This window comes from Rattus norvegicus, chromosome 5 (assembly GCF_036323735.1).
Source record: "Rattus norvegicus strain BN/NHsdMcwi chromosome 5, GRCr8, whole genome shotgun sequence".
In the NCBI taxonomy this organism is placed as follows: Eukaryota; Metazoa; Chordata; class Mammalia; order Rodentia; family Muridae; genus Rattus; species Rattus norvegicus.
In genome coordinates this window covers 19,237,499-19,250,301 of record NC_086023.1, presented here as the reverse complement: position 1 = coordinate 19,250,301, position 12,803 = coordinate 19,237,499, and the positions used below count along the sequence as shown (strand labels likewise).

At 39.5% G+C, this 12,803-nt stretch overlaps 1 protein-coding gene across 7 annotated transcripts in view; it reads left to right on the top strand.

Moving 5' to 3' along the window:
• Window positions 1-12,803, top strand: part of Atp6v1h (ATPase H+ transporting V1 subunit H) — a 105,668-nt gene that overhangs the window by 32,215 nt on the left and 60,650 nt on the right. For 4 of the 7 annotated variants that reach the window (NM_001398985.1, XM_006237802.4, XM_008763524.3 and 1 more), the window contains 2 exon segments: window positions 2,323-2,427; window positions 5,225-5,278. In NM_001398985.1, the coding sequence (NP_001385914.1) occupies window positions 2,323-2,427; window positions 5,225-5,278 (159 nt within the window). 7 annotated transcript variants of the gene reach the window in all.

Genomic DNA, 12,803 nt, shown 5'->3' with positions numbered 1-12,803 from the left:
TCTGTCAGTGGCTTGGCCCTCCTGTAAGCCTGTGTGTCAGCACTCCTGTAGACCTGTTTTCTTTTAGCAGGATCTGGGAACAGAGTTCTGTGGTACCCTTTCAGCTCTGGGTGTAGGCAGAAACTGGAAATCCTACCCCTGACTGCTCCTAGTTTTCTATGCCCAGGGGGCACTAGGCAGGTTCCTCTTGGGCTAGGGATGTGAGCAGAAGTAGTTGCCCCCTATGAGCTCTCAGGATTGTACATACTTCTGCGAGTCCAGCTTTCTCTCCCCCCAGATTTGGTACAGAGAGAGCTATGGGACTTGCTCATCTCAGTGCACAGGCAGAAACCAGAAGGTACCTGTCTTAGACTGCTCCTGCGTTTGTGTGTCCTGAGGCCTCCAGACAGGTCACTTGGAGCAGAAGAATTGGTCTTACCGTGACTACTTTCTTAATGCTATTGAATGAAGAGGGGCTGATTGGGAGCCTTTGTTCGTCTGGTTCAGTTATATTGTTTAATAGATGAATGCATTCAGTCTGTTATTGTAATGGTGTGTAAACAGCTCAAGATTATATAGCAAGAAAAATCCCATTTTATTATGTAGTAATTAAATGTTTTGAAACAAGTACAGTGTTTTATTTTAATATGTTATTGTCAATATCTTGAATCTCTTGCTTTAAACTTTTCTTTAAAAAATACATTTAGAACCTCAATACTGAAGAGTCTTTTATGGTGTCAGTGCAAGGAAAGAAGGCTGAGAGAATTGGTCTGGGCCCAAGGAAACTGCCTGTTTTCACTGTAGAGTGGGTTTCAGGAGCCTTAGTAAATATCTTTTATTCTAATGTCATGGACCACTATCAGTGAAACATTTCTGTGCAGGTGTGTTCCTTGCCTACCCACATGTGTGTTCTTTTGTATGCACCTAGATTTATGCTTGTCTACTTATACTTTATATGTTATGGGCATTTTAAAGAAAAAACTTCCAAAAAAGAGATAAACAAAAAAAAAAAAACCCTCAAAACAAACAGAGGAATCACAAGAAAGCTACATTTCTTAGGCATGATGTTTTAAAAACTAATAATATATTTTATTTTACCCCTTTCAGTTGTTGAGCTTTCTTCCCTGTTGTCTGGTATAGTTTAAATGTCTTCATACTGTTATAAATTGATGTAGCTCTAGTTAGAGCATCGTTATTCAAAGTGAAGACATAGCTCGGCCAATGTTTTGATGTTATATTGTTGGAGCCTGTACATGTTTTGCAAGTGCTCTCCTACTGAGCTAAGTTTCCAGACCCCAGATAACTTTTTTCCTTAAAGATTGAGTCTCATGTAACCCAGGCTGGCTTCCAGCTGTCTGAATAGCTGCAAGTGATCTTGAACAACTCCTCCTACCCCATCTCCCCAAACCTCAAGTCTGCTCCCATACCCATTTTATGATAGCAGACCCAGGACTTCCTGAATGCCAGGCAAACACTCTTCCAACTGAACTATATTTTGTGGGTCCCTAAATAATGTTTTTAATTTAAATTCTGTTGGCTAAGGTTTCAAATGAAGGGAGGGTCAGTCTGTTGATGGATTATCTGTTGTGATTCCTCCCTTCTTATGCTGGAGTATAAATGTCAGGTTCATTCCTAGTCATTTCCTCTTGCTTGTGCATATGCTGCTGATATGTGTTCAGCCTTTGGGTTCCAAATAGGAATCCTTTTAAATCACTTGACTACTACTTTATTTATTTATTGCATGGCCCATGTGCCCTGGTGCAAATGAAGATCAGAGGATAACTTTTGTCAGTAGTTTCTTTGTTGCCACATGAGTTCTGGGATTGAATTCAAATTTTAAGGCTTGTAAGTAAGCACTGTTGCTTTCTGAGATGTCTTGCCACCCTTAAGCTATGTTTTGGATAATTTATATTGGTATTAAGATTAATCCCCAATCTTATTATTATTTTTTCTTCTTATGATAGTTTCTCACTATGTAGTCCATTCTGATCTCAAATACTTGATTCTCCTAGACTCTCTAGTACTGAAGTACTGGGATTATAGATGTATGTCACTACTATGACTCTAAATCTTATTTTGAAATGCAAAACAATCTAGGGAATGCTATGTAATTTTTTAAAGCACAGATAATTTTTGTTCATTTTAAAGGAACTATTTTAAAACACAGTTTAAATGTGTTGTTTTAAAATAGTTTTAAGAAGTGAATCATATACCTCCCATCCTCCCAACTCCCCAACCCCCAGGAATTGTCATGGAAACCACTTAGCAAAGTGATTTACAAGAACTGTCTCTTAAGGTATAGGACGGGATTGGCATTCAGATATATTTCTTATTCATTTTCAGGCAGCAAGAATTATTGCCAAGTTAGCAGCCTGGGGAAAGGAACTCATGGAAGGCAGTGACTTAAATTACTACTTCAATTGGATAAAAACTCAGTTGAGTTCACAGGTAACAGAAACTTCCTTTATTATCCAAAAGAAATGTGGTATCAGACTCTGTTTTCATGTTATTCATGGTAAATATGCTAAATCACATAGGGCGCATTATTAAAGTAATTCTGCTTTGAATTTGTTAAGTAAGCCAAGCTACTGCTGACGTGATGGCATGTCAACTGTCCTTTCACTGGCTACAGCTCAGACCTGTCTTCTCTGCCACTTCCGGTTTTCTCTCCTTGCTTTTGAGCAGTCAGGGACTCAGATTCTTTTTAGGCAGCTACCAGGACTATACAGCTTATACAACTGTCAGGACCTGCAGGATTATACAGCTTATACAACTGTCAGGACCTACAGGATTATACAGTTTATACAACTGTCCGGACCTACAGGAATATACAGCTTATACAACTGTCAAGACCTGCAGGAGGCAGTTTAGTGAATGCTCACAGAGAGTTTCATGTAGGAAACCCCATGTGAACAAGTTCAGGGGGCAGAGACTTCCAGGTGGAGCATCTGCCTTGGCCTAGATGTTTGAACCACCAACATTTATATGAGAAATCTTGGTTTGGAGAAGAAAACTCTAGAGGTTTTTTTAGGGAGGTATTTTATGCCTTATTGATTGTATAACTAGAGTGTCTTGTTTAAGTGGTTACACAATAAACAAACTGGTCTTGAGCGTTGCCAGGGGAGTTTTAAACTGCAGGTAACACATAGACTATTAGTCATTCTGCTTGTCCTTATCTTGGCCAAGAGTTTGTACCAGGTTTCCAGGTGCCCTTTGGGAAGACGGGGGCTGCCCCATCCAACTGTCGTACAATCCTGCCTTACACAGTGGCTCATTCCCACAGTATCATCTGAAATTACGGGATAAAACACTTAGTTCACTTGGGACATTCTGCTTACTGATCATCTGGGTTACCTTCAGGTTTCTCTACCTCCATGTCTCCAAGGAGAAGAGAGCTTGCTGATGTAATATCTGGGAAAATGTCACTTATCTTGGTGCATCTTTAGAATGGGACAAAAATAGGGTATTTATGATAGCTCTTTGAAATGTTTCTTTAGGCTTGTAGTGACTATTAGATGGTCAGTAGGACTGATGCTCATAAAAGTAAAGAAATAAAGGTTGGCTTGGGGAAGAGTATTGTGGAGAACAAAAGCCAGAACTTGGAGTAAGAGTGGGTGATATGGAGGAGCTAAACCAGGGAAAATAATATTGACAGTTACTGTACTGTTGACTTAGGTTAAAAATAAATCTTACTTGGTAGGTTTTAACTTAAGGCATGAGAGAACCTGATAGTCTGCTTAGATATTTTTCTCTTAACTGCCTTAGAGAAATTAATTTGTAGTTAGATATTATTTTGAATGAAATTCTTTACATCATCAAGCTGTAGGTTTTACTGAGTTTGTAAGATACTTAATATATTTAAGACATGAATGAAAATGGGTGCATGAATATGAAAATTTAAGTTTCTAAATGTAGGTCGTTTGGAATAAATACTACACTTCCTCTCTTCCTTTATAAAAAAAAGTTTAAAAAATTAAGTGACCTTTTAAATGAATCTCACTCTGCTTTAATGCTAGCTTTTTTGTCAGATGCAGATGAACCTGAATTTACAAAGTAACACATAGTGTGAAAGATGAACACTACTGCACACTCTGTGGGCATTTACCTGTGACGTTGCTCAGAGTCGGACCATTTATACTGTGCCTCAGGGAGGAATTGACATTCCTGAAGTGATTACTACCCACTTAGTGCTTGCACAGTTGTAAATGTTTCCTGCAACTTGGGGAAGTCTCATCACTAGAGGAAGAAGTATTTGAGAGGCTAGAACAGTTTTCCTCAGAGTTGTGTTTCTTAGTATTGAGTGGATGTCCTTTAAGATCTTTCTGTATCTTTCCAGTGCTCTGTCTCTGCCATCATCTTTTGGCTTTCTGGTGTGGCTTGATGCCTGTCCTCTGCAAGTCCTGCTATAGGGCACCTACTGAAGGTCCCAAGCTCAGCCTGGCTTTGCTTCTCAGGGTCTGGGCACTGCCTCTGCTTGGTTCTCATCACACTGGCTTTCTTGCTACTGGCAGAAAATTCTTCCATAGCCTTTTATCAGGATTAAATTGTAAATGTGTTGTTTAAAGAAAGGTAGGATTACTTGAATATATTTGATATCTTACTCAAATGTTTTTAATAGTATATGAAAAATCTTTTTCTTCACCAAAAATATTTTTCTTTCATAAAAGGTTCATAATTTCATGATTCTAGTGAAAATAAACTTTGAAGTGACCAAGTTGGTTGCTAGGTTGCGTAGGTTGCAATTTTTTTTGCCTTACACTTAATGGGTATGGATAAAAAAATAGCTCCCCCAAAATTCATTATTAGTTTTCTCTTAATTTGTTACATGCCATTCTGTTTGGTAATTCCTTTGTAGCATTTGTGATGGTGAATACTGAGATTATGTCTCAGCTTTGCTTTATCTTCTTATTGTTAAGCACCTACTTAAAAATGTTTCATCAGAAATGTTGAGAGTGGTAGGGTAGGCAGTCATCTGAATGAAAACACCATTCCTTAGTAAACGCTGAAGCAGAAGTGTTTGCAAGCTGCACCTTTGAAGCTTGCCTTGTGTTTATTAGACTACTGTTCAGCTAGTCGTAGTCTGTTGATTATCTGGTGGAAGAAAAGAACTTTTATATCATCTTTATGTTCTTTATAAAGCAGGATTAGGGAAACTGATAAAATTCATCCAGCTCATTTTGTAAGCTGATAGATTAGGATAAAATACAAAGCAAAACTAAGTAATAAGTCATTTATTTTATAATAGAAACTTCGTGGTAGCGGTGTTGCTGTTGAAACAGGAACAATCTCTGCGAGCGATGTAAGTATGTTGCTTCCAATTGACTGGTTTCTTAACACCTTGAAAATGAATTGTTTGACTCACAGGCATTTACAGACGTGGAGATTTTTACTAGTTCCCCAAATGTAAATCCTTGGATCTGATATGTCACTTACAACAGTGAAGTTAATTCTTTTGCCTTTTTTTCTGGGAGATAGAAATCCTGCCCTTCTTTGTTGCTGTCTTTGCAGGACATCCTACTTTAGATCTCCAAATCAATGCAAGACTTAGAATTGTGGTACACTGCACAAGAGATTAATCATGGCATTTGGGTCACAGTTCAGTAGTTTGTGAACTGTCTGGTATCTGTCTAACTTGGGTATAAACAATTCAGCAGTTGAGTTGACTGATGACACAGAACCGCTGTTGTGCTCAAGCCTTTGAAGACTGTGATGGCACAGCTTGTACCTCCTTGCCCCTTCTTCAACCATTCTCTTCCCACTTTTAAGTGGTTAAATGTTAATCTAAGTATGGACCATAGGTTCTTAGCTTACATCATCTTTCTCATTGGGGGATGGTTTAACTTTGCCCTATTTGAATAGCTCAGGGACTGACCATACATTTGAACAAATAAGGACAGATATAGTTGGAGCCAGGGGACAAAAACTTCAGGACAAAGGAGAGAAACAGGAGGTAGATGCGTCATGTAACTGCTGCATTGATTATTGTAACTTACAGTATCTGAGTGGAATATACTTGCATGTTTGTCTAAGATTGGAAATAGCCTCAGAATCTACATTGAAAGCTAGTAGACAAGCTTCCCTTTGGGCATGGGTTGAAAGATGTGATGAATGTTGTGTAAAAGCGGAAAAGGGAGTTTAAAGTGTAATCAGAACAAGGTATGGAGTTAGATGAACACACTGGGCCCAGAGTGAGGAGAGAAAGCAGTAAACAAGGAGGTTTAGTTGGTTTCTGTTTCTGTCTGTTTCTGTTTCCTTCCTCTTTTTTTTTTTTTTTAACAACAGTGCTTTTCTGTATAGTTCTGACTGTCCTGGAACTCACTTTGTAGACCAGGCTGGTCCTGAACTTAGAGATCCACCTGCCTCTCTGCCTTGTGTGCTGGGATTAAAGGTGAGTGCCACCACCTCCTGAAGGTTTAGTTGTTAACTTAAACAAATATGTAAATTGGCACATTTACTTCTTTGTAATAATTATTTTATTTTATGTATGGTAGTTTTGTTTGCATGTTTGTCTATATACCCTGTCTACAAAGAGGAGGCCAGAAGAGTGATTTGGATTCCCGGGACTAGATTTACAGACCCGTTTAGCTGCCAAGTTGATGTTGGGAATGGTACCCCAATATTCTGGAAGAATAGCCAGGACTCTTAACTCCTGAGTCATTTACCACCCTCCACTGGCACTTTTATTTCTTGTGAGTTCCTATTAGTATGAAGTTCAAAAAAGTTGATTGTATTATATCTTAGGTATTTTTAGGATAATTTGTTTTATAAACTTATTTTAGTGTTTGTAATACATTAAGCCCTATATAAGGAGAGGTAAGCTGAGCTTTGTGAGATTCTCAGTGTGCACTTTTTTGTTCATTGTATTAGGCAGAATTAGTTGAGGTGGTGTTGGCTTAGTGTAAATGGTTTGTCTAGTAGATCCATGCACATATACCCTAAATAGTAATTGTAAGATTTCATACCTTGTCTTCAATTTCCCTCAACCTGGGCAGACTCTCTTAATTTTCACTGAGTTCTTTTCTTTTTCAGTTAGGTACTGATTTCAAAAGCAGATCTCAAGTTGAGAATATTGCCAGCCATTTCTTTGATTGTATTTTAAAGGACAAATCTTAGCTAGTATTTATTGAGCACTTACTGTGTAACTACCATGTTACTAATTTTATATTTAGATTGTCTTATATAGCTTTATCTTTATGTTTTTTGATGTAGGTTATAATGTTAGTTATATCTTAAGCAAAACAATGAGGCTGAGCAAGAAAGCACATAATCTTGCTGGACCTAGTATAGCTAATGAGTGTCAGAAACACTAATGCAGTACATTGCTTATTGAGAAAATTGTTTCTAGAGGCATGTGAACTAGAATTGATTATTTAGGCATTGCTCCAACCCATTGCATACTAACTTTTGTTATATCTGTATTATGCCTTTGGATAGCTTTTAAATTGTTAGTGTGCAGCTGAGAAACACCTAAAGAAATGTTCAACATCTTTAGTCATAAGGGAAATGCAAATCAAAACAACCCTGAGATTTCACCTCACACCAGTGAGAATGGCTAAGATCAAAAACTCAGGTGACAGCAGATGCTGGTGAGGATGTGGAGAAAGAGGAACACTCCTCCATTGTTGGTCAATTGCAAACTGGTATAACCACTCTGGAAATTAATCTGGAGGTTCCTCAGAAAATTGGACATCGTACTACCTGAGGAACCAGCTATACCTCTCCTGGGCATATACCTAAAAGATGCTTCAACATAAAACAAAAAAATGTTCATCGCAGCCTTATTTATAATAGCCAGAAGCTGGAAAGAACCCAGATGCCCTTCAACAGAGGAGTGGATACAGAAAATGTGGTACATTACACAACGGAGTACTACTCAGCTATCAAAAACAATGACATCATGTAATTCATAGACAAATGAATGGAACTAGAGAATGTCATCCTGAGTAAGGTAATCCAATCACAGAAAAACACACATGGTATGCACTCACTGATCAGTGGATATTAGCCCAAAAGCTCGAATTACCCAAGATACAATCCACAGACCACATCAAACTCAAGAAGAAGGACGACCAAAGTGTGGATGCTTCAGTCCTTCTTAAAAGGGGGAATAAAAATATTCATAGGAGGAGATATGGACACAAAATTTGGAGCAAAGACTGAAGGAATGGCCATTCAGCGCCTGCCCTCACCTGGGGATCCAGCCCACATACATACAGCCACCAAACCTAGACAATATTGATGAAGCCAAGAAATGTAGCTGACAAGAGCCTGATATAGCTGTCTCCTGAGAGACTCAGCTTCAACATGACAAATACAGGGGCGAATGCTAGCAGCAAACCATTGAACTGAGAATGGGGGTCCCCATTGGAGGAATTAGAGAAAGGATTGAAGGAGCTGAAGATTCTTGCAACCCCATTAGAACAACAATACCAACCAACCAGAGCTCTCAGGGACTAAACCACTACCCAAAGGGTACACATGGAGAGACCCAGGGCTCCAGCTGCGTATGTAGCAGAGGATGGCCTTTTTTTTGGCACCAATGGGAGGAGAAGCCCTTGGTCCTGCCAAGCCTGGATCCCCCAGTGTAGGGGAATGTCAGGGTGTGGAGGCGGGAAGGAATGGGTGGTTGGGGAGGGGAACACCCTCATAGAAGAAGGTGTAAGGGGAATAAGGTAGGGGCCTTATGGATGGGAAACCGAGAAAGGGAATAACATTTGAAGTGTAAATAAAAAATCTAATAAAAAAGTAAGACTAATATCATATTTGTAGTTATGTTAATAGAATTATAAAAAAAGTGACACAAAAAAATTGTTAGTGTGAAAAGAAGTTTGGTAAGCTGCATTATGCAATATTGCCACTTGAGGGCAGTATAAAGCAGCAGTTGACACTACAATGTGAGATCCATGAGTCAGACTCATCAATAGGTTAAAGGGTTGATTGTTACAGACATTTTCACTTAGTAATACATAAGTGAAGTTCTCTTAAAACGTGTTGACATTATTTTCACACAGTTACCAGGATTATGTTTCCTCTACCTTGTCTGTTAAGTTCTTTACTGGTTTTAATGCAAATTATAGATCATGCCTTCTGAGGTGCAGTGTTACCTTGGAAATGGACTTCTGGGCTGAGGCCCTGACCAAGGAGTGCTATGGTCCCTCCAAGTGCTGTGATCTCCAAGCCGTGTTCTCTTTCTCAGGAAGACTAAGAATGACTGGACGTTTCTGTTTACTTCTATTTACTTACATTCTCCTTTTATATCTCCCTTTCACTGTTACCCGAGTGCTGGAGGAAGTGGCATTTCTCATCAGTGTTTGATGTGTCCTGATCTCTGGATCTCTGGTGTCTTTGTTGTGGACCTATCCCCATTAGTTCCAAGATGTCATTTCATGGATCGAATGGCTAGGTTTTCCTTCTTGCTTGCTCTGACTTGCTTCTGAGTGCTCTGGAGTGGTTCTCTCTAACAGGACTTCTTGTAGTTTAAGTCCTCCGTGTATCTGGCCTGTCCATGGAGGTAGCTCCTTGCCACATGTGACTAGTGTGATTGCGGAGACTTTCCTGAGGTATATTTCATGTACACTGAAACTCATGCATTTGTAGTTCAGGGTCTTATATTTATGGAACTGTGCAACCATTACTACAATCTTAAGTTTTAGTATTTTCAACAATCCAGAAACTAAAGAATTACCTTGTTCATATGAACTGTTTGCTTGATCCCCACTCTTCTTCTTTCAACCCCTGCAGCCACTAATTGATTTCTAGATCTGGATTCACCTCTTGTGGATTGTAATGTGAATAAAACTCTGTGCCTTGGTTTTTGTGTGACAGACCCTCATCATCTTGTGTAGTATGTTCCAGGTTCACACATATTTGAGCATGCAGCATTTTAGAATAAGAAACAGAAAAACCTAGAGTTCTAGTTTCCTTGTTTTTCTGCCATATCTCTTCAGTAATTTCTATGGCAGCTCTGCTATCCTTCCTAGAGGGGATTGATTTTACTGCTTTGGCTTTGTTTCTATTGAATGCTGTGGTCCCATCAGAAGTGCTGCCTATGTTATTCACCCAGCACAGGCCAACTCTTAAGTTGTAAGCTTCCCTGGCTGGAACCCAGAGCAACTTACAGTCTGTAGTTATTAGGAGATGACTATAGTCTAAACATATTAAATGGAAAATTCAGAAATAAACAACTCATAAATTTTAAATAACTTCTATTTTATTGTGTTGTTACAATTGCTCTTTCATTAGTGTTAATTGCTTACTATGCTTGAATGATAAGTGATAGAGATCTGTGTATAAGAGGAAATAAAACCCACATACATAGGATTTAGTGCTTTGTAGTCTCAGGATCTGTCTGTCGGGGTCTGGAAACATGGTGGAATGGGGACCACTAACTATACTTGCCTTACACTGTAGACTTAAAGAGCATTGTTCTTACTCAGGGCAATTATTAATGGCTTTTCATTCTTTTAAATTCTTTTTTTTTAAATTTACTTGTTTATCTTATGTATATGAGCACACTGTAGCTATCTTCAGACACACCAGAAGAGGGCACTGGATCCCATTACAGATGGTTGTGAGCCACCATGTGGTTGCTGGGAATTGAACTCAGGACCTTTGGAAAGAGCAGTCATTGCTCTTAACAGCTCAGCTCTCTCTCCAGCCCCATTCTTTTAAATTCTTATCACTAAGTTAACACTTTTAAGCATTGGAATCATTGAAGTGTGTGTGTGTGTGTGTGTGTGTGTGTGTGTGTGTGTGTGTGTGTGTAAGTACAGATATAATACTCAACTTTTGTTTTTTCTGATCAGGATTTTGGAAGGGTTGCCTGGGGTTGTATTGTGATATATAAAAGAAAATGAGATCAGGTATTTGAATAGTATAAGACTTCTTTTAATGTGTCTTTATAACAATAATAAAAACCTATTACTATGTGCTAAATATGCTTTTGGAATTTTATGTAAAACATTGATTTATAAAGCAAATTATGCTTTCTTCATGGTAGCAATAATACTTTTTCCGTGTAATAGTTGAAGGCATTAAAGTTGTGAATAATAGTGAAGCACTGTATTTTGTTTTCCAAGATGAAGTTTTTCAGTGTAGCCTTGGCTATCTTAGAACTCACTCTGTATACTGGGCTGCCCTTGAACTCAGATGTCTGCCTGTCTCTGCCTCCTAAGTGCTGGGATTAAAGGGATGCAGCACTACCTCTACCTGGCTGGAAGTCCAATATTGATATGTTTTGGATATTGACGTAGGAATTTCTTTTTATTAACCTTATTTTAAGAAATTCTTGGCTATATTCATTTTAGTCTGTGAATATCTACTGACAGTAATAGTGTACCTTAAAATTATTTAGTGTTTTATAGAGACTGATTATAGTGGATAGATTTTTTTCATTTAGATTGCCTTTTTTATTAGATATTTTATTTATTTACATTTCAAATGTTACCCCCTGTAGGTTGATGTCTATATGCAGATGAGGGCTGGCACAAGTTAGGTCAAGGCCATGATTGGATAGTAAAAAGATAAGGTGGGGACAAAGCTTTTGTAAGGCCGGAGAGAAGAAGGATGAGAATCAAGATGGAGCCGGAGAACCATGACCCAGATCCGGGTGGTGTTGAATTGCCAAGGTAGTTGGGATGGATTTCTGTAGGCAAATTTCTCTTATCTAGGTGGGTGGTTTATATCCTTATCAGTTAGTTGTGAGTTTATTGTGTGGATGTATTGTGGATTGAGAATTTAACACATAAATCTGGTTGTTGGGTTACAGTTGTTGAGTCATGATTTTAACGGGGATTGGGAGTTATACCGTCACTATTAGGAGAAGGATGTTGGGGATGTAATGGAGCAGCAACAGAGAGTTACAGGAGTAGCCACCGCAGAGACCAGGGGCTGGATGCTGGAAATGTGAACAGAGTCCACAGTAAGAAAGCCGCAGAGATTGGTGGTCTCTGTATGAAACTGGAGTGGCAGCGCCCTGACTTGGGAACTAGATGGGTAGAGATTGCTGCAGGGCTCAGAGAGTAGCCATTGGGAGTGTGAGATCAGATGGAGCTTAGTGGGTGAGACACTTTGCTGACTGAGATGAAAAGCAGGAAAGGCTCTCAGACTGCCTTGGTCAGAAGATACTTGGGGGGCAGCGTGGAGCCTCTGAGATAAATTAGCACTTGTTCCAGTGGCCCTCCTAAGCCAGAACTAGCAAGAGAGTGACCTCCAGGGTACATGCTGGAACGTCCTGCCCTTTTTTATTTTTTACCTAAACAATCCCCTTTCTGGGTTTCCCCTCTGGAACCCTCTTATCCCATCCTCCCTCACCCTGCTTCTATGAGGGTGCTCCTCCACCTACCCACCCACCCACCCTGGCATTCCCCTACACTGGGGATAAAACCTTCCCAGGACCAAGGGCCTTTCCTCCCATTGATGTCCTCTGCTACATATGTGGCTTTGGATAGTGGTTTAGTCCTTCAGAGCTCTGGTTGGTTGATATTGTTGTTCTTCCTATGGGTTGCAAACCCTTCAGCTCCATCAGTCCTTTCTAACTCCTCCATTGGGGACCCCATTCTCAGTTCAGCGGTTGGCTGTGAGCATCAACATCTGTATTTGTCTAGCTCTAGCAGAGCCTCTCAGGAGACAGCTATATCAGGCTCTGTCAGCATGCACTTCTTGGCATCCACAATAGTGTCTGGGTTTGGTGTCTGCATATGGGATGGACCCCCAGGTGGGGTAGTCTCTGAATGGTGTTTCCTACAGTTCCTGCTCCACACTATGTATCCATATTTCCTCAAGTATTTTGTTCCTTCTTCTAAGGACTAAAGCATCCACATTTT